This window comes from Peromyscus maniculatus, chromosome 16 (assembly GCF_049852395.1).
Source record: "Peromyscus maniculatus bairdii isolate BWxNUB_F1_BW_parent chromosome 16, HU_Pman_BW_mat_3.1, whole genome shotgun sequence".
Taxonomy (NCBI): Eukaryota; Metazoa; Chordata; class Mammalia; order Rodentia; family Cricetidae; genus Peromyscus; species Peromyscus maniculatus.
The window spans coordinates 58104381-58127091 of record NC_134867.1 but is presented as its reverse complement, the minus strand read 5'-3'; the positions used below and the strand labels follow the sequence as shown (position 1 = coordinate 58127091).

General features: G+C 48.0%; 1 protein-coding gene across 1 annotated transcript in view; it reads right to left on the bottom strand.

Moving 5' to 3' along the window:
• Window positions 1–22711, bottom strand: part of Snx9 (sorting nexin 9) — an 84489-nt gene that overhangs the window by 19083 nt on the left and 42695 nt on the right. Inside the window, exons 4-9 of the mRNA XM_076552853.1 lie at window positions 21630–21755; window positions 14168–14333; window positions 9878–10028; window positions 7588–7672; window positions 5108–5233; window positions 4889–5006 (exon numbers count right to left, since the gene is read on the bottom strand). Of these exons, the coding sequence (XP_076408968.1) occupies window positions 4889–5006; window positions 5108–5233; window positions 7588–7672; window positions 9878–10028; window positions 14168–14333; window positions 21630–21755 (772 nt within the window). The remainder of the gene's footprint in view (window positions 1–4888; window positions 5007–5107; window positions 5234–7587; window positions 7673–9877; window positions 10029–14167; window positions 14334–21629; window positions 21756–22711) is intronic.

Here is a 22711-nt window from a genome sequence, read left to right as displayed (position 1 = left end):
GCCCATAAAGAGACAGACATTACAAAGAGGGTCAGTCTGAGGATGGGCACTCTCTGCTTTAGTGACATCAGTCGGGGACCGTGTCTGAACAGAGAGCAAACGAGTCCAGAAACGAACCACACCGACGGTCATGTGCATCTGGACAAGGCAGACGCACTGTACTGGGAAAGGAGTCTCTCTGGGCATCGAGTGTAAACGAGGGAGCTCACGACAGTCAACCCCAACCCGTCCGACACTCCTGCAGAACCTCACACTACCCCACTCCTAGAAGACCTATCACGAACTGAGGTCAGACAAAGAGGTTTCAGATACAGCCCTAGAAGCACAATTCCTAACGGCCTGACGTGCTGGATGCTAAGGTTAGATGAGATGTCTCTCGCAGGCACTGGCTGCTGTTCGAGGCTGACCTCCTGGCTTGTGGGGCTTTAGGAGGCTCGGCTCAGTTGGGTGCCGTGGGTTCCCGGAGGTGTCCCCTCTCTCCACTCTCCGCTCTGCTCTGCACAGGCACAGTGAAACCGCTACCACGTGAGCCCAAATTAACCGTCCCCCTTGAATGTAACTGTTTCTTCCCGCTATCTGTCTGTCACTGCAAGACACTGGATGTCATCAAATGAAAAGCTTTTGCTACCCACTGTCTAGAGAACAAAGAGGCAGGCTGTTGTTGGAGCAATCATGTGCAAGTCACACACCCAATGGAGGGCTGCTTCTAGAACCATACAGAACAAATTCGGCAATAAAAAACAGACGAGCAAAAATTGTTAAAACAAAAAAAAAACAGGCAAAGTTTTGAACAGACACTTCACCAAATGACACATGGATAGGAATAAGTGCATGAAAAGATACTCTACACAACCCATCAGTACAGAATGAAATCCAAAACAAAATCTACCACTATATGCCTACAAAACCGCTCAGCAAAATCAATGAAAAACTGACATTACCTAGTGTGAGTAAAGATGTGGACTCATGGGCATTTTCATATATCACTGATATGGATTCCAAAATCATACAGCCAGTCTGACAAATTCATAAGCACAATGCAAACCAACTGATCTATCTGTTCATGATGGGAATTTACCCCAAAGAAAATTTGTTCAGATTCATATAAAAATCTGTTTGCTAGTCTGCATGTCATAATGTGTCTAAACTGATAGTACTGGTGAGCTGAGGCAAGAGTACAACACTTTGAGGCCAACCTGGGTTATGTAATGCATTTCAGGCCAGCCTGAGCTATACAGTGAGCTCCTGTCTCCATAACAATAAGAAATTAGAACAAAGTATCTATATTGGTAATGTTACAATTACCTCCAACTAGTTTAAATGTCTTTCAGTGAATGAAAGGATAAAGAATTACAGTGTATCCGCACATTTAATAACAGCAATAAAGGAAAATTACTGATCCAACAAAAGCATTAATCTTAGCTGCACTGTTTCTACTCATGATGTATTCTAGAAAAGGCAAAATCACTAATTTAGTGGTTTTTTTTGGGGGGGGGGCAAGATTTCTCTGTGTAACAGTTCTGGCTGTCCTAGAACTCACTCTGTAGACCAGGCTGGCCTCGAACTCACAGAGATCCGCCTGCCTCTGCCTCTCAAGTGCTGGGAATAAAGGCGTGTGCCACCACCATCAGGCAGAATTACAGCAACAAAGAACTGATTGATTATTGTCAAGGACAGGACTGGAGGAAATCAACGCTGAGCCCCGTGGAGTTTCGGGAGGCAACAGAACTACCCTGTGTAACAAACACAGAGCTGGCCCAGGACTCTAACGTGAGCACACCAAAGAACGACCTTACTGCATGTAGTCAGAAAATGAGCCTCAACTTTCTTCCTTCAGAGGAGTGCGCATGTGAGAAATCTTCCAGTGAGATGGACCATCTACCAAGAGTGTGTGCACCTAAAGTGGCCCGTGAACACCACGGTCTCACCCAAAGCCTCTCATGTAAGAGCACTCCCTCTGCACACTCAGTAGGAGCGCAGAGCATGTACTACTCAAGCTTAATGGTTTGGGACTCGGTCTCAGCCTTGGGAGAGATGGCGGCTCCTTCACTGACAGAAGGACCTGGCAGGTGCACATACTGGGATGCCCTGAACTCCTCCTCAAGCAAAGGAACCAGCGCTAGAATTTAAGTCAGTGATTGAAATTCGATCATTTTTATTTAATAATCCTCCTGTGAAAATCCTTCAGACACAGTTGGTTCAACTAGGACTCTGCATGATATTTTATGCTTACTAGCTATTTTTACCAGGTCCCAGAGACTTGTAACCAAGGGGGCAGAAGGGACTTAAGTTTATCCGTTTTCCATAAACCTTACCTAAGTTTTCACTAAGAGTGTGAAAATAATCGTTTGGAATCCCCAAATACAACCTGCTTGATTCTGTCCTGTTTTCACAAAGAATGAAATCTGCAAACAGAATATGTCACCTATGAACTTCCGTGGACAAGTGTCATGACATCATCTCCCAGACTTCCTCTTCTTTTTGTCTAGGAGTTCAGTGAGGGGCATCTACAGACAGCACTGATCCTGTGGGTACCACAGGCAGGAGACAAGGGGAATAAGGCTGATCTGTGCCTCACGGTGTCCTCGGCACGCCTCCAGAGAGCGGTCAAAGCCTGACTTTCTTCAGACTGAGGCGCTGACTGCTGTGCTGTGCCTGCCCCTGGCTGCATGCCTGCACTCCCCTCACGTTTAAAAGACAAACCTTAGTGTGGAAGACTGAGAACTCTATGATGCTTTAAATCAACAATGAGTTACTTGGCTGAAAACCTCGGCTTGTGCATTTAAAAACCACGAAGCATATGCTATTCTAATCTATTGGGTAAAAGTAGAGTATAAAATTCAAGGGCACAGACTGAAATTTATAACATGAAAAAGGAACTGGAAACAAATCTACTGTTTTAAAAAGAAAGCTCTGATTTACAGCAAAAAGGATGACTAGGAGGACAGGGAGTGTGATCTGAATGGGTTGTGGAGCAGTTTGTGGGTATGTTGACACTCTGAGTGGAAGGAAGCTATGGTCTCCAGCACCCTGGGATCCATTCCCTGGCACCAGCCCTATGGAAACGCTGCAGCATCACTATGGAAACACTGCAGCATCACTATGGAAACACTGCAGCATCACTATGGAAACACTGCAGCATCACTATGGAAGCGCTGCAGCATCACTATGGAAACCCTGCAGCATCACTATGGAAACCCTGCAGCATCTCTATGGAAACAAACACTGCAGTGACTGCTGGGCAGAGCAGCACTCTCCATCCCACTTCAACAATGTCAAGTTTTTGAAGTTTCCAAAACAAAATAATCCAAGCCCAAACAACTTTAAAAACTAAAAATTTCATCTCCACAAAATAAAACAACAAAAAGAAAATACAAACACCTCCAGAGGAATGTAAACAGAAAATGAAATAAAATACACACCTTGAAGGAAAACGACTTGCTTATCTTGAAGATAATAATTCTGGCTAAAGATTAACTGGTTCAATCCCGTAACACAGACATAGGAAACTTGAGGATCAAACACAAACTCTCTGCTTAGCAGGAGAGAAGAGCCTGTCTGATGCTGGGGTCTGTTTCCCTCCCTGTACCATGAAGAGGAAAGTGTCCCAGGGCACAGGGACTGACCCCCACCCGGGACAGGGTGCCTGCAATGCTCAAGTCTCACCCAGGCACTGCCATCGGGTGGGCTACGATGATCCGTGGTCCCTCCCTGAGTTCCTCAACTCCTACTGAGGGTTAAGCCTTCTTTGCCTTCTCTTTGGGAAGGGCCTTGCTTCCCCCAATCCCTCTCTCCTCTCCCAGGGCCCTCTAAATCTGGCTAAGCCTCACTCTGGCCCTTCGTCCATTCCTTCTTCTACACGGACCGCTTTTGTCACGTGAACAGTTTCTATCTATTGAAACTCTTAGTTTGGGGAAGGTCAGCCTCTTTATAAAACCTGTGTTCTAAGTCACGCTCACGGATCTCAAGCACTTATCCCCGGTCCCACACTAGAGGTGACTCACATCTCAGACGTCAGTTTCTAAGGACAGAGGCAAACCCTTTCTGACCAGATGTACAGATCTGGTAGCATGTGGATTACTCAGCAGAGATTTTCATTTTTAAAAGATATTTTTATTATTTTCAAGTGTGCGTGCGTGCGTGCGTGTGTGCATGCGTGTGTGTGTGTGTGTGTGTGCGTGCGTGCGTGTGTGTGTGTGTGTGTATGTGTGTGTGTGTGTATGTGTGTGTGTGTGTGTGTGTAGGTATGCACACATGCGTGCAGGTGCTGGTGGAGGCTGCAGCTGGAGCTGCAGGCAATTGTAAGTGCCCATCACAAGTGCTAGAAACGGCAGCTGGGCCTCTGCCAGAGCAGCGCCCGTTCTGCACTGCCGAGACATTCTCAACCAGACCTCACTTGCCACAAGGTCTCGGGGGCAGGACAAGTGGAACAAAGTGACACTTTGGAATACACAGGACAGGGGAGAGGGTACGAATGAGTGATGACGAATTCTTCCTTCCTCATGAACAACCAGAGGCTCTGCCTTCTCCACACACAAAACAGCAGGGCAGCAGAGCCCACCTCCTGTCATCTGGGTCTCAAGCTTTTGTTTGCATTTTAGGTCGCTCAGATGACTTCTATTTTCTGAGGTTCCATTTCTCACACTTAAAAAAATGTACTATTTTTGGCAGAAGGAAATAAAGACAATGCCTTTTCTAGGACTCAAGGTGTATACACAAGCTCTCTGATAGCAAAGTTTGCCAGAAATTTCTATTAGATGCTCAGGTAACTTCCACATTTGTGTACAGACTCTTCTGAGACATTAGTGACCACCTGCCTCTTGCACATCAGGAGGGCAACCTAGTCAGCTCTCCACCTGCCATTTTGAACAGCATTGCTTACACTCACCTGTCACCTGCTTGTCTGGAAGAGAAGGGATCGGAATGGCAGACCCAAACTTGACTAGGAGACGCTCATACAGCCAGTCAAAGTGCTTATATCTGTGGTTTACAGATCGATTAGTGTTCTGCAAAATAAGGGGAAAAGGAAAAGGCCTTCGTTACCAATACCAAGCGCTGAGCTGGGGAAACGGCGGCTGCAGCAGCTTCCTTTAGAGCGGGTACTCACGGTGGGGGTTAGCTGGTACTCAATGTAGCTCTTCAGACCGTACATTTTGGAACCTTTCCGGGGATCTGCTACCACGCAGTCGAAAGTAGAGGTAGGATAAACCCACATTGGGCCGTAATCTCCAACCTAAACAGTGACGGAGGAGAAGTCAACTCTGTAACCCGGGGAAATGGTAATACAACTGCAACCAAGGCCAGGGCCGTTCCTTCCAGAACTGCAGCCCCCGCTTCACTCCTGTTCCTGCTGGAGAAGGAAGGATGGCCGTAGCCCTGGGAGACACCACATCTACAAAACCAGTTGTCAGATGAGCCCATTTCTTCCATGCGGCATCTGTCTCAGGAGGAAGAGAAGCAGGCTCACATCCAGGGACCTGAGCACAGAAGGACTCCCTCCTTTAGACCACAATTTAAAGATAAATGTGACAAAAGGCTTTAAAAAAATTTTAACATTGACTTTTTTTTGTGTGTGTGAAACAAAAATTTATGTATCAGGATTTTGTCAATGACTTCATATTCTCAGTTTTTATATGACTCTCATCTGGGTTTTAACTAATTACAGGGTTGACTGGTAAAAAATGATGCTGGAACAGCACTGTTTTAACTTCAAAAAAGTGTGAGCCAGGCCACAGCCTGACAGCCATTGTTTCAGGCATAGTTAGAAGTGAAAAAAGGAAATGAGGAGGACCAGCAGATGGGGCTGAAGAGAGGTAAGTGCGAGCCGAGAACTCCGCAGGAAGGCCAGCAGGTGCGTGGGGACAAGACCGCTCAGCTCACATTCTGTCCCAGGTGGCTGAGGGAAAGGCAGGATGGGGCACGAAGCCCAGGCAGGGGTCACTGAGGAAGGTGGCTGAGGACTGGAGATGATTGACAAGGCACAGCAGAGGTCTCTAGGGGTACACAATTAGCTGCCTCGGGGCTATATCCCGGAGGCTCTGCTAAGCTTCAGGGCAGCAACTGGGGCCCCTCCTGAGCAGCAACCCTCTGTGAAGAGGACAGAGATCAGCTGTCTGGTCCCCACTCAGGAGGCCTGTGCTATCAGTGAGTAAGGTTTCTGTTTAGCCGAAGCACAGGCCGGGCCTCTGTCCAGTCTTCCCCTCTTGAGGACTCAGTGGCTTTCCCATTTCTTCGCTATGGGAGGAACTGACAGCCAGGCCTGCCCACGGGGCTCCTTGGTCTCTCTCTGCCAAAACTCATGAACAAAGCGTGGACGTCATGCTCTGCTCCACCACAGTCATGCCCGTGACAATGTCCACATTAGAACATGAGGGGCAAACCGTGGGCTCTTAACTCCAGAGCTTTAAATTCAATGAGAAGGCTCCTGATGTATGTCAGCCTCCCCTTCCCCCAGCCTGGAACAAACAAAAAGATTCAAATCTTCTTAAGTCAAACCACTCAGAGGTAGTTACCCCAAACATGTTTTGAGGAACAAAGGGTCCAGGGGCTTGGACATATTGCACTTCTGGCTGGCGGTTCCTAGAATTTTAAGCTTTTTGTTTGTTTGTTTGTTTGTTTTTTGTTTTTCGAGACAGGGTTTCTCTGCGTAGTTTTGCGCCTTTCCTGGAGCTCACTTGGTAGCCCAGGCTGGCCTCGAACTCACAGCGATCCGCCTGGCTCTGCCTCCCGAGTGCTGGGATTAAAGGCGTGCGCCACCACCGCCCGGCGAATTTTAAGCTTTTTACAGATAGGGAAAGTAATTCAAGGATTCGTTATCATTCCTGGGATTTCATCATGGGTCCCTGGAACCAAAGGTTGGAAGAGGCAGGTGGTTCCTTATGCCTGCCTGCAGCCATGGGGATTACATCCCAGGCTTCCACCAGCTGCAGGTTAAGTCAATAGGGTTACAAAACAGTCACAGACCTTCCTTCCCCTAGAATTGCACTAGATATTGCCTAGATGGAAATGTATTAACAATCAAAGTATGGGATGAAACCAAAGCGCATTTGTCACATTATGTAATAATCATTTCACCAAGACAGATTAAATCACTGCTGGTCCCATTAATTCCCAGCTTTTATTTGCTAGCTCCTTATCTTGAGCTGACAGCTAGCTTACTGGAAGAAATTCTATTACCAGTATAGTGGGAAAAGCACCTTATCCTAATGATGTGCTCTACTTCCATCAGGGAGGAAACATAAAAATTTGAACTGAGTTTATTGGCTAAGCAAATAAGGCTGGTAGAAAAACAGAATATAACATAAGCTCTAAGTCTAACAGTCTAAGGCATTTTAGAAAAGAAAAAGTATTAAAATGTATAAGCATTGGTTAAACATTAATTGTTGAAAGATAAAAATGAAGAAAATTGAAAGAAACAGTGACAATCATTAATTTATGCTGATTATCTTTAGTCCTCCTAATAACATTATCAACTACCTGGGACAATGTGCTTAAAAATACTTCCAAAAAGACTAATGTCCTTAGCTTAGACATTATAAAAAACTTTAATTAGAAATAAAACAAACAGACAAGAACGAACAAACTTACAATGATGGGGATTTTCTCTTTGGGCTTTGCTAGCTGCTTGGCCAACAAGTACTGTTCCATGCCAGGCTTTGCAAATCCAGGAAACCTGATCATGAAGATAAGAACTGTGAGTCTCTGCCCTTCCTCACATAAACCCTACAGTTCTCACCATGTGACCTAACACCGGTTTTAACCTTGTTCTGTCTTTCAGACGGAAACCGTAAAGGGTAATCAGGGGCCCCGATGGCCAGTGAGCCTCTCCATGAAGCTTGAGCACTGGAAGGGAACATATGGCCCCAGCTGGTGTGATGATCACAGGCACTCTGCCTGCTTCATCAAGTCTGAAACAGCTACTACAACAACACAGTGAAGGGCAGACGTGAAGTCTCCCTGAGCCCCAGGATCCAGTGTGCCAATCTGTGCTGGAGCAATGGCCACTTGCTAACACATCCACATCTACGCAGAGTCAATTATTGTTAGGTGAACAGCAATATAACACATGAATTTGTTATCATTACAGATGTGTTCTCATAATGCCCCAGTATATTTAAATTTCCACCTTCCTCTTCTGGCACAAGGGTTACCTGCTAGAACTAGACGACAGCTAACAGGAAATGAATTGTTGAAAAGCTAAGTACTTAAAAACACACAGGCTTTAAGTTGTTCCCTGCACCGTAAAGAGACACAAGTCTTGGAGGGACAGGTTCAAATCAGCCTGCTCTAATGTGGTTTCAAGCTGGAATGACATCTTCGCGTACAAAGACTCTCCAGGGACGAGGCGACTGGGTGGAAACAGGGACTAAAACAGGCACCAAACTCAGAACAAGCTGGGAGCAGGTGCAGCGCAGAGGGAGGGGCCTGACTCCTGCGCTGCCAGGAGACCTCAGCTGCTTGCTTGTTCTGCTGCCTCTACTTTTCCGAGGACCAAGAGACAAACCACATGTAAAAGGGCTTTAACCCATTTTACATTTAGGCGGAAAGAACTGAGAAAAATGTCACCACAACCAATCCTACTGAAAAGTCTGTAGTCTTAGAGATAAGCAAACAGCAGATGACCATGACTAATTTTATTGTGCACACAACTGAGCACAAAAACCATAATGGAAGAAACTGGAGAGGCTTGAAACTGTGGTCTAAGAGGTCAGTCAACCCCTGCTATCCAGATAGACTATGGAGACCTTGCAGGCCCATCACACAAGGTCCAAGACTTTGACCCTAATCTCGAGATAGATGCTAAACAAAAGCTTTCAAAACAAAAACAAAAAAACAAAAAACAATTCGGACACAAACTGACTTCCCCTGAATGCACTCTGAATTGTAGACCTAGAGGAAGTACTGAGACAGTATTAGCAGTTTGGGACACGCTGTTTTAAGAGTGACTGCTGGGAGAAGAGCGCTTACTAACATCATTCCTTATCCCAGAATCCCCCAGGGCTGTGTCCATATTCACAAGTAGTGGATCTACCCAGAATTCCCCAGGGCTGTGTCCATATTCACAAGTAGTGGATCTACCCAGAATCCCCCAGGGCTGTGTCCATATTCACAAGTAGTGGATCTACAAGTTCCATGAACGTAGTTTTCCTTAAGCTAAGAGAACTCTAGGTGAAAACATGTGTTAGAAACACAATCCGCAGATCATGTGCCTGGAATCCTGATGTGCCCACCTACCATGTGTGTGTGACTGTGAACAGGCTTCTGTTTTCCCTGTAGTAAAACAGGACACCATATCCCACAACAGGATCTGAGGGTGCCCATGAACCGCTGCACAATGCCTGGCACATGGGAAGTGATCAATAAAACAGGAAAGCATTGAGAGACCCGCTTTCCTTAGCTAAAAATAATTCCTAGTAATACTTATTTTTATTGATAAAACATTAGTATATCATGGCGTCTATAAGTAAAGACAATAAAAAGCATTTTGAAGGTTTTTTTGTGGCATCCCAAGCTGGCTTCAAACTTGCTCCCTACAGCTGAGGATTGTCTTGAACTTCAGATTCTCATGTTTCCACCTCCCATTTGCTGGGATTACAGGCGTGCGCCATGCTTGTATAACTGAATAAATACTTCACTTGTTAACCTTGTGAAACTGATGAAATGAAATCAGCTTCTAATCTAAGATTCAAAGGCCAAACAAGACTCCAATTCAGTAGATTACTAACTAGATAAAAGTAAAACTTCTCTTGCATTGTGGTGTGCGTGTGCATGCACGTGTGTGCATGTGTGTGTGCATGCGTGTGTGTGTGTGTGTGTGTGTGTGTGTGTGTGTGTGTGTGTGTATGTGTAGACATCCCCTGCTCCCCTTTAAACTTACTTGTTAAGGGGCAGCTTCATGGACGAGGCACCTGGACGGCTGTTTCCTCGCTGGATACCCCCTGCTTCAGCTGATTCCGAGTCCTTAAAGTAAGAAGATGAGGACTTGGGGTCATCCCATTCTTCATCCCATTCATCATCATCACCAGTTGCTGTACGTAGAGAAAACAAAAACAAAAAACAGTAAGAAAGAAAACATGAGTGAGATTGCTTGAGTTTACTGTAAACAACTGCTTGAGATAACCAGGGTTTTTTTGTTTTGTTTTTTTGGTTTTTTGAGACAGGGTTTCTCTGTGTAGCCCTGGCTGTCCTGGAACTCACTCTGTAGCCCAGGTTAGCCTCGAACTCACAGAGATCCACCTGGCTCTGCCTCCCGAGTGCTGAGATTAAAGGCGTGCGCCACCACTGCCAGTAGGAGCTGCAGAGCAGAGTCCAGGGCTGACTGTCTCATGGATCTGAAGAACACGGGTTTTGCAGTCAGTCTCGAGGCTTGACCTAGGAATTCTGCCTTTTTTTTTTTTCTTTTTCTTAATGCAAAAGGCAAAGAAGAACTAGGCTGAACAAGGCAATCAGTTAACAAACTCTTTACAAGTGCCTCAGTGGACAGCTTCTTCAGTCAGTGGTGCTGGGAAAACTGGATGTCCACACATAAGATTAAAGTCTGGGCCCTTACCTTACATCATCTAAATAGTCAACAGAAAACCAATCACTTAAATGTAAGATCCCAAAGGGTCAAACTCCCAGAGGATGATGGGAGAAGAATCCCCTGGCATGCCCTCAGCTCTCTGTTTAGGTGTCACACAGAAGTCAGGGAACTAAAGCAAACCTAACAAGTAGGGCCACATCCAACCAGCACAGCACAGGGGGCAACAATCAACGAATAAACACACAGGGGTTTTGTTGTTGTTGTTGTTGTTGTTTTGGTTTTTCGAGACAGGGTTTCTCCGTGTAGTTTTGGTGCCTGTTCTGAATCTCGCTCTGTAGACCAGGCTGGCCTCAGAGAGATCCTCCTGGCTCTGCCTCCTGAGTGCTGGGATTAAAGGCATGTGTCACCACCGTCTGGCTAAACACAGTTTATAGACAGAAGAGAATGTATTTGTGAACCCTCACGTGATAAAGGGTCAGAATTCCAACTACATAGGGAACTCCTGTACTTCAATACCGGAAGGCCGGAGAGCCAGCTTAGCAGTGGGCGCACAGGCTGCTCCCAGCACACAGATGGTGGCCAACAGCCGCCCGTAACTCCAGTTCCAGGAGAGCCAATGCCCTCTCCTGGACGCTGAGAGCTTTGCACACTCACAGTGTCAGACACACAAGCAGGCAAAACACTCATACATATAAAACAAAAGTAAATAAAATCTCCAAAAGAGCAACGCCCGCCGCTGCCCAACAATTCAATAATGAGAAAGCCAACACCACAGGCCTCTTTACTCAGGGCTTCACTTCCCTTATTATTTGCAGTTTTCATTATCTGTGGTCAATGATGGCCTGGGAAATACTCAATGGAAGGTTTAAGAAAGAATCAATGTGCAAGTTTTGCATGATGAAATCTCACACCTTCCTGCTCCGTCCTGCTTGGGGTGTGAACTTCCCCTCTGCCCAGCCTATACAGGCTGTGACCTTGGTTATCAGATAGACTGAGTAGAACCACAGTGCTTACGTCCAAGTGGTCAGTGTTAACGATGGTACAGCAAAGCACAAGACTCGTGCTGAGGCTAGCAACTGAGGTACAGCCAAGAATAGATAGGAAGTCCTTCCTTAAGTGGAAAGGTGGGAGTTTTACTTACGTAGGAAAGAAAAAACAGCTGTGTGCCGATTATGGCTGCTAAGCTCTACAGAAGACTGAATCATTGGCAAGGGTGCAGAGAAAATGGAGGTCTTGTAGCCTTGATATGAATGGAAATCAGCAGAATTACAGAAAAGTATGGGGATCCTTAAAAACTAACAAGAAAGACAAAACAAAACAAAAGAAAACTCGACTCGGCTCGGCTGGCTGCCCGTTAGGAATTACATCGGCACCTGGCAGAGTCCTCTTGGCTCCACCATTCACTGCAGCAGTACCCGCAGTAGCCAGGATGTGGAGTCAACCCAAGTGTTTATCAGCCCATGAGCGGGTGAAGAAAGTGAGGAACACATACACAATGTGGCATTATGTAGATGACACTAGGACACACACTCAAACAACCCCAGGCCCAGAAGGCCACGACAGAGCATCTCAGCCATATGTGTTAGAATCTCTAACACTCCTGGGCATGTGGAAGCAGAGAGAAGAACTGTTACCACTAAGGATGGGGAGGGGATGCAGGGGTGTAGATGGGATGGGGAGGGGGATGTAGGGATGTAGACGAGATGGGGAGAGGGTGCAGGGATGTATGTGGGAGGGTAGACAGTGCAGCTTCCAGGAGTGAGTCTCGGGCTCTTATGCACGGCCTGGGGCAACTGTCAATGCTTTATTGTATACTGGAGGTTTGCCAAGATGTTAGACACTCTCAGAAAACATTTATGTGCACACACACACTAAGATACGATGGCTTGTTAATTTCCAGTTGCAGTAATCACTTTCTTATGTACATCAAAACATACTGTAGAGCACTGTTTTGCTGCTCTGAGTAGTTTCTGATTAATGCAGACTACAGCAGTGTGGTCTGGTACCCAAGGGAAGCCTTCTAGAGGTCTTGGCATGGACAAATTTATTCTTACAAACTACAAATAAAAAAAAGACTTCTCAATTTAAAGACGTTAGCGAGGGAAAAGGACGCCACCTCTAAAAACAACTGCCCAGCAATGATGACGGGCCGAGAGAGGGCAGGAGCGTGTCTGCTGTGCGGCTCTGCCAGTCGCACAGAAGCTGAGATGCGCACACCAAGAGCAAGAAGTAAGCAAGCAAGAGGCGTCAGCACAGAGCAGACCTGCACCTTTTCAGTTCCAGAACTAACATGAACGTCCTGGGGGAGTGTGCATGTCTGTACTATGTATGTGTGCGTGCACATCTACATCTGTGTGTGGGTGGTATACACACATGGGAACCCGAGGACAACCTTGGATGTTGTTCCTCAGGAAGGCCATCTGTCTTTTCGTTTTTTAAAGTTTATTTTTTATGTGTATGTGCATCATGTACATGCAGTCCCCACAGAGGCCAGCAGAGGGCATCATATCCCTTGGAACTGAAGTACAGAAACTCAGCTGCATGTGAGTGAGTGCTGGGGAATGAACCTTGGTCCTCTGCAAGAGCAACAAGTGCCCTTAAACACTGAGCCCTCGCTCCAGCCCTGACCATGTTTTTTGAGACAAGGTCTCTCGCTGGCCTGGAAGTCACCAAGCAGCCTAAGCTGGGTGGCCTGTTTCATCTCAGCCACCAGCCTGGCGTTTCTTTTTCCAATAGGTTTTTTTTTTCAATAGGGGATCAAACTCAGATCCTTTGCCAACTAAGCTTCCTCCTCTGTTCCAAATATCCTTTCTCTTTTTCTCTGAGATAGGGTTTCTCTGTGTATCCTTGGCTGTCCTGGAACTCACTCTGCAGACCAGGCTGGCCTCGAACTCAGAGATCCTCATGCCTCTGCCTCCCGAGTGCTGGGATTAAAAGTGTGTGCCACCACTGCCCCGCCTGGTGTAAATACCCTTTCTCAGTCATTGAATTGCTCTCCTTCAATACTTCTCTCCTCTGCTTAAACCCAGAGGCAGAGTCAAGCAGGTCTCCAGACCCAGTGCTCACGCCCTGGCGTTTCCTGGATGACAGGAGTATCTTCTAGTCCAGAGGAGACTGACTCATGGTGCACTCTGGGACTGAAGCTCACCCCCAGGAAAAACAGGCTACGACCGACCGGAAGCTCAGAGTCTTCATCCCCAGCTCATCCTCTGTGAAGAGGAGACTGGCTGCCAACGGGATGAAGTTTCCACACAAGCCCTGGGCCACAGGGTTCTAACAGTGTCTTCACTGGTGAGTATATGCTGGTGCTGGGGGGGCTATGACAGGAGGGGGCCTGGAAGTACCCCCCCTTCCCCACGCCTCCCCTATGTACCTCCTCCCCGGGCTGCTCATTTGCATCCCTTGGTTTACTCCTTGTAACAAACAGTGAGTCGAGTGATTCCCCGAGTTCTGTGCCCTGTTCTAGCAAGTTCATGGGACCCAGGAAGGTTCCATGGGAGGTAATCCTGGGAGGTGGCCACTGTCCCAAGGAGATAGTGTCAGTGCTGAGGACACTGTGGGGTCACTGTGCTGTGCTGGCTTGGATGATAGCAAGATTAGCCTGCCACCCAGTTTCCCGTAAGTCACTGTAGCAGCCGCCCTCACCTGGTCCTTGGTAGGCCTGTGGGTGGCCGAAGGCAGTGTCCCAGTTGTTAGTGCTGTGTCTCTGAGCGCCAGGTCCATCCGTCCTGCTGCCCCAGGCATCTGAGCCGTCCCAGTTCCCAGATTTGGGGGCATTCCAGGCTGACCAAGGGTCATTGCCCCCACCAACCTGTGTGGGAGAGGAAAAGGAGAAAGACTATTGACGTCTAGAAACCGTGACTCCGTTAGCAATGGGCTGACAGGTCAACTGAGGACAACCTAAGCGCTGGGAGAATCAACGGAAACACAGACATTTCTCTGCCCCCAACCCACATGAAAACACAAGCATGATGAGCAACGTCAGCCTGCTCTCAGTGACGTCAACATTCTCCTGTATCTGCTACAACGCCATTGTACCTGCTACTGCCGAGGCCCTTTCCCACCGACCTTAGCTACTTCTCAGTGGGTCTTAATTCTTATTTTCAAAAGTAATACACTCAAGTGGAGTCAAGGATAAACAGCTGAACAACAGGCCCGCCACTCTAGAATGTCTACCTGGATGTATGGCCAGCGTGCTCCGTCCTGTTCGGTAACTCACTGATTGTGTCCGACCTCTCTACCTAACCCCACCCCGACTCTGTTAAAGCCCTGTTCAACACCCAGGAACAACAGACTCAACACAGCTGCCTGTCTGCAGCTTTATATCTAAAGGCTATCAGATCCTCAACAGACAGACAGACAGACAGACAGACAGACAGACAGACAGACAGACACACACACACACACACACACACACACACACACACCACACAGAGGTTGTTTAACAGGTTATTGCCTGTGTAACCTCATCCTGTGTAACAGGAGGCTATTTCAAGCCAGCTTCTGAAAGAACTTAGAGCATTACCTTAAGGGTCGGAGGAAACCAGCCTTGTATCTGACTGTCAACAGAGGGACCTGAGAATGCACTTGGGATGGCCACAAAGGAAGCAGTGGTAGGTGTGCATGTTGCACACTCATGTATCTATAACCACAGGGGAGCTACGCTCACGACAGATGTGTTTAATAAGCTACTTTCTGAGAAATCCATCCAGGTGACTGCGCTCTGGCACAGCCTGCGTACAAACCCAGGCAGACAAGCTAGTATCCACCAAGGCTTCCCAGGACGCATGCATGCTATGGCTTACTGCTCCTCGGGCCACAGTGAGCAAACCAACACGAGACTCAGTCAGGAGAGAGAACGACTCAGTGGCGAGGTCCAGCACACCGGGCACGTCAGACGCTGCTGCCCGGCTAGCTTCTGGTTCAAGGGAAAGACTGAGACAATGGGCTGAAGTGTAGTGAACAGTAGACCGGCAGACAGCCATCCGTCCGTCCGTCTGTCCGTCCCTGTGCTGAGTGTGCATGACCGAGGGCACACTTTACACGGTGTGCGAGCACAACCACACACGTGGGAGCAATGCATTAGGCCAGGGATGGTGTCACCAACAGGAATGTTGGGCTCCATCAGAGTCTTACGGGTGGTCACTCATGGGCAGCCCATCACCGACCCACACATGGGCTCCAGGGCTCAACTTCACAGACCGTGTGAAAAGGCCGGGATGCCGGCCAGCCGGGTGGATTCCAACTGTTACGTAAGCACGGGGCCAAGGAACCCTCACATGGGTGCAGGGATCAAGAACCCGGGCTCTGACATTTACCTAGGCTTGAACCCCAGTGTTCCTACTTACTAGCTACCGCACATGAGCAATTCGCCCTCCTTAGCTCCCACACCTTAAAACGGGGTTTGCAGCACTAACTTCCTCGGGGGGTGTTAAGTATGAATTGATAAATGCACAGAGTACTGACAAAGGGGGGCTCTCTAGAGTTATATGTGGGGGTTCACCTGAACGTAAAGAAACTACACTTGAGGAGGCAGAAAGCCTGCTGCACAGCAACTTCTAGAAGCTGCCTGGGTTACAGAGCGAGCCACTGCCCCCAAATAAATTACAGAGAAAAAGGGAAGCCAGCAGTTCACTAAGGAGTACACCTCCTCCTCTATGCTAAAAGGGGAAGGCCACGGGTACATTTTCAAATAGTTTAAATGCCAGGCCACATTACTGGAGACATTTTAAAATGAAGAGATGAAACTAGGCAATTAGAATATTTTCTACTAGCCAAAGATCTGCTTCCTTCAGAAGGCAGAAGTGAAGTCAGCAGTAACATCCAGCTCCAGGGCTGTGGGAGAAACATTCTAGAAACCCTCAATGCTAAGAGCTTGGTGTTTTCACAATCTGATCCCAATGTAACAAGCTGGGATATAATGATCTGTTTTAAAGGACCTTTGGCCAGTAATTCCTTCACTCTCAACCCAACAACCCCTTTGTCTTGAAAGGCTCAGCCATAAACTAACCACTCTGTTTCTGAGCTGAGGGTCCTCTTCCCTAGTGACCACACACTAACTACCCCACTCTGTTTCTGAGCTGAGGGTCCTCTTCCCTAGTGACCACACACTAACTACCCCACTCTGTTTCTGAGCTGAGGGTCCTCTTCCCTAGTGACCACACACTAACCATTCTGTTTCTGAGCTGAGGGTCCTCTTCCCTAGTGACCACACACTGACCACTCTGTTTCTGAGCTGAGGGTCCTCTTCCCTAGTGACCACACACTAACCACTCTGTTTCTGAGCTGAGGGTCCTCTTCCCTAGTGACCACACACTAACCACTCTGTTTCTGAGCTGAGGGTCCTCTTCCCTAGTGACCACACACTAACTACCCACTCTGTTTCTGAGCTGAGGGTCCTCTTCTCTAGTGACCACACACTAACCACTCTGTTTCTGAGATGAGGGTCCTCTTCCCTAGTGACCACACACTAACCACTCTGTTTCTGAGCTGAGGGTCCTCTTCCCTAGTGACCACACACTACTCCACTCTGTTTCTGAGCTGAGGGTCCTCTTCTCTAGCTTGTTCTCCCCTTTCCCTCCTCAGTCATTTCCACTGAGCAACCTTTTCAGCCTTTTCTTTTCTGCCCCTTTCTGGTACCAGGGTCTCCTGTCACTCAGACTCAAACCCTTCCCTAGACCTCCATGAGTTGTGGTGCTGCAGGAAAAGTCTCGGCTGCAGCCTCTAGGTCCTGTAGGTCCTGACTTTCAGTCACATCTGGCCGACCAAGCCCCAGAAGAGCTTCCTCAAATTACCGCACAGGAAAAGAACACCTGTCAGGGTTGTTAGATGATCATTTCTTCATGTAGTTATTTACATCTCAAATTTACCTTATTTATGGAAGGAGAAGGAGAAGGAGAAGAAGGAGGCGATTGGCTGAGACTTTCAACACAACCAATCTGAGTCAAAATATTCACCTTAAAATAAAAAGGTACTCAGTGAGCTGGGGGCAACATACAGCACAGCTTTTTAACAAAACCAGAAACCTCACAACAAAACCCAAACAGCCTACATGCCACCTACACACAAACAGGCCACACAGAAGCCCAGCGCTGTGGCAGTGTGTTGTATCTCCCCCAGCCTGTTCTTGGTGCCACATACAGCACCACTGAAGCCCCCACAAACAGCTTGGGCTGCACAGGAGCAGGGCAAATGCCATGCATGTCACAGCCATGCATGTCACAGCCATGCATGTCACAGAACCGGTGAGGCAGACTCAGGAAACACAGCTGAGATTTCAAAATGGTAGGATTCTAACCCTTTCCTTTCAAAAGCATCGTGTGAGAGTCCAGCCAGGATGACCAAAGCCACCCTGTTACCTCAACTCAGACTCAGAGCCGTAAGTGAGGGACAGAGGAGGCTGTCCATCTGGGAACTGAGAGGTGGAAGTGCATGTCCTCTGGTGGGCGCTTGCTGGACTGTGGTCACTGACTCACTTCCTGACAACTTTGGAGTCCAAGTCCCAGGTCCACCAGTGCTCGGCATGGAGTGAACACCAGTAAGGTCTCTAAGGTGTTTGCTTCAACTCTTGTGAAATGAGTGACATCACTCTCATTTCATAGATGCCAATAACAGTACATTCTGGAAGTCAAGGCACAGAAAAGGTAATCAAGAAGGACCAACAGGACCCAGTTCACATTCTCACTCATGCTACAAATGATAACATTTAGGAAGCTGTTTTCAAATCACCAGGTACTGAAGGACGGTCATCCTGGTCACAGGAAACACCATGAGACCTATGAATGCCCCATTCCCTGCCAGGACCCCACAGAGCCCAGTGGTCTGGGAAGAGGGATGCAGTGAGGGCATGAACGAGCTGCACCCAGGAAGCTGTGGGTCTACAGAGGAGCCCTAGGTCTAAAGTTGACACCTAATAAATTCATCGTAAGGAACCTCTGCAAGCCAGAGAAGGAGCATGAGAGGAAAGCCAGAGCAGAATCCTTACACAGGATAGCTCCTCCAGCCACCGCAGGAAGCCTCACAGCACACGGTGCACTACAAGGGTTCACTTCAGTAGCAGGACAAAGACACCTCCAGGGGAAATATTCCTCTGCTCACACTTAGAAAAGCTTAAAACCAAAAAGAAATGGGGATTTTAAAATAACTTACAGATATCATTAAGGTTTAAAATATTAATGAGGGTGCACAATCCTCGGTCCTGGAGACTACCAGGAGTGAGAAAGCAGGGGAATGGGGCCTATCTCAAAGAGAAAACATCGGCCACTGGAGCTGACCCAGGCGGAGGAAGGCAGCAGTCAGGTCTAACTGGTGTAGAGGAACAGCCCGAGGGGGCTCTCAACAGCAGACAACCACACACAGAGAAAACAGCAGAGCTCCGGAGGTCTAAATGCACTGAGCCAATATGAATCCTCAGGCCCGCAATGCTATGCAAAAGAAGAGAGAGGAAAACTCATTAGCTCCTGTCTGAGCAGCTATAAAACAATGTAGTTTGAAAATTAGCAATTAAAGAGAAGGACTTCTGTATTTATCCTGAACTCTTAAAGGCTGGATCGGGCGAGCCAGCTAGCTCCAGCTAGTGATGGGAAGTGGACGGAAGAAAGGCAGGCCTGCATGTGCAGAAGAAAACCTGGAGTGATCCAGGCAATGTTAACAACTGGCACAGGCTCTTAGAAGAACAGTGAGGAGCATCAGCTTCATTCCAAGCAGATTATTTTCTGGACAGAAGGAGAAAACACAATACAATGGAGGAAGACTGTCATCCGGATAACCTAGGCATCATCTGGCCTCAACACTGGACTGACCAGATACTGTGTATTTTGATGTGGTGTAACATGAAACGGCATATCATCTACGATGCAGGCTCACACAGAACGTCTCATCTGAGCTAATTCAGTCCTTAAGTTCCTAGGTCACTCAAGGACTACAGTGTAACACACAGTTGTGACCGGGCATGGGATGTCTCTCATGGCAACTGCTGGTTACACAGTGATACATACGTTCTCCTTTTACAGTGTTTCTATTTGGTTGCATCTTGCTTCCCATAGACATCCTTGGGGAACCTAGAGCAAGCACCTGCATCTGCTACCTAAATGTGCAGTCCGGGCAGGGCAGGTGCCTGCTGGGAGAACACGCTGAGCCCAACTCATCTCCGAGTTCTAGGTGTTTAGATACCGCCTGGCTCACACACAGACACAGGAAGATGGGCCATGGCCACCGTGACTTTCCCTATCTGTCTGAGCTGGGTCAGACCCTGTGAGTGGACTACCATTGAGACTTAGTTTCATTAAGGCAGCTTTCTGCTTGCATTTCAACCAAACTAGCAAACTAGTTTACAAAGGAAACACTCAAGTGTAAGACACCCACGAGTGGGCTCCAGCTCCCACGGCCTACTGTTCCCTTCCAGAAAACACTCAAAGCTCAACACAGTCGGCAGATAACTAGTTGGCTAGTGCACCCGGGAGCCACCTCACCACAGGCTAACCACAGTTTATGTTACCGTCCTCAAGGAGCGTCCCTGTGTATTCAAGGCTCCACTCGTTACACCCGTGGAGAGCTTCCAGGGCTCGGCTTGTACACTGTGTGTCCTGCTGCAGCTCGGCCTGGCCTGCCGGGCTGACCGGACAGCTGCACCCTCATATACAGGTTCCTGCTAGGAGCCATGGAGGGAGAACACTGGACCGGGTAACTGGAAACTTCCAGCCCAGGACTTTCCCTGGGGTACCCAACCAAACTGAATGGAAAGTTAGCATTTGTTGTTCCTAACGGGGGGCTGTTTAGAGAAGGTGGTTTTTCTCTTCCGCTCATCCGCATGACTAAGACAGTATCAGACGTTTCTCACTGATTAAACATTCAGTAACTGTGTGCCCACTGGACTAGAAAGTAAACTAGGAGGCAAGTAACACGTTATCACTGCCCCACGGGGGGGGGGGGGGAGCATTCTGACTGGGATAATTGAGGGGGGTTAACTGTTTCTCTCAAAGGGGCCAGAGGATACGAAGTCCTCTCATGTGAAAACCTAACCATTTCAACTCAAACCACCAAAGAGCCCATCCCTTTCCCTAGTTTGTTATTCACAGAGCTTGATCTCAGTTCTGCAGTGAGTCTCTGGTGACTCCAGGAACCACTAACAGAAATACAAAACATCGAATATGTACTTTCTAACTCTCTTATTTTTGTTTTGTTTTGTTTTGTTTTGTTTTGTTTTGTTTTTGAGACAGAGTCTAGCTATGTAGCCCTGGCTGGCCTAGAACTTGCTATGTAGCCCAGGCTGGCTGGGAACTCACAGAGATCCGCCTGCCCCTGCCTCACAAGTGCTGGGATGGGCCACCATGCCATGTTTAAAATGTGTACATTCTTTAAAACACAAGCTCACACTGAGTGCACTTGCAGCTAGTACCAGTAACAAAGAGTGTAAGTGCCGAGTGCCTGGCTGTGCCGAACTTGACCTCAGCTGCTTCTATGGGCAATGAGGGCCTCTTGCTCTGACAGGAGGGTAACAAAGTCCTGGTCCAGCCAGGCAGGCCTCCTCAGTATGTCCCCTCCCTTCCTTATAGGCCCTCATTTTGGGGAGTATTTGCCTGGGGGGGAGGGTTCCTGTATTCATATCCTGATACTCTCAAAAGCAAACCTTAACACCTTACCTTTCATTTTATTATTAGTATTGCAGTCTTTAGCAGGCATTTCAGGTGAGTGAGGTCTGTGTTAATACCCAACAGGAATGCCACAGCCCCTCACGCCACACACCCTTACACCTGCATGCACGCCACACACCCTCACACCTGCACGCCCCTCATGCCACACACCCTCACACCTGCATGCAAGCCACACACCTTCACACATGCATGCACGCCACACACCCTCACACCTGCACGCCCCTCACGCCACACACCTTCACACCTGCATGCAAGCCACACACCTTCACACCTGCAAGCCCCTCACGCCACACACCCCCCTCAGGCGACACACTGCACCCCCTCCCACCACACCCCCTCCCAGCTACTTTGACCCTGCTTTCGGGAGCAAGGACAGCAGTGCTGAACCACAAGCTTCCCCTCAGGCTTTGCTCTCAGGGAAGGCAGGCGAGGCCGCAGGAGGAGAGACGACGTACCTGGTTGTTGCTGTTGGCAGAAGAGGAGTTGGCTTGAGCAGTGCTTGCTGAGAGGGAATCGAGGAAGGCTTGGTCCGCCACGGAATTTCCACAAGAAAACTGATCTTTTCCATCACTGGGTAAAATCTGAGTGGTAGAAAGAAGCCGTTCCTCTCATGGACCTCATTTCGGCTCCGGGCGTTGACAAGTGCAATCTATCACGGCGAGGCCCTGACCCTTGAGTCTGCAGAGATCCCTCCAAGAACTGTTCCTGCTGCACCCCACACTGCGGTGAGCTGTACTTCCACGTACGTTTGCTTTAAACAATGGTTTTTTCTCAGAATGTCTTCCTTGGTTTATGTATAACTCAGATTGTTTAATTTTCAGATACTTTGGTGTTCCCCAGCAATCCTTCTGCTATTTATTTGGAGTGAAAGTTTACTGTAGTCTAAGAGGGACTCTGTGATTGACTGATGCCCCCCCGCCCCCAACACACACACATTTTCTGTCTCTGTCGGGCAGTTGTGCCGGGGATCACACCCAGGGCTGATAGTGTGGCACTAAGTTGTATTCCCGGCCCTCTTCTTTTAGACACATTACATGGTTTATAGTACAGAGCATGGCCTATCTTAGTTCATGGACATTCATCATATCCTATAGATGGATGGTCCTGCTGTTCAACCATGTTCTGACTAATTTTAGCCTGTCCACTGGATATGTCCACTTCTGGTACAGTCTTCAAAGATAAAGAAGCTGAAACTACTCCTCTTTAGAAGCAAGCACAATTCTATAAACAAAATGGACACCACTATCAACCTAAATCCTCAGATTTCTCTGTCTTGTCCATTTGAGGAGCGTAGATGTGCAGTGCACACAGCCAGAACAGGATCTGAAACTCAGACTTTCAAACTGAACTCAGTCAGGGGCCTAGGAACTGCTGGCTGTATGGACAGAGCTATGGCATGTGTGTGTGAACACACATTTCTGAAGGGGGAACAAAAGCTACTGATTTCCCGGAGAGTTGAAGGCTCCCCACTTGTCACTTTTCAGACAGACTCTTCCTCTCTGCTGTCAGGTCCCAGGGAAGCATCCTGCAGGCAGCC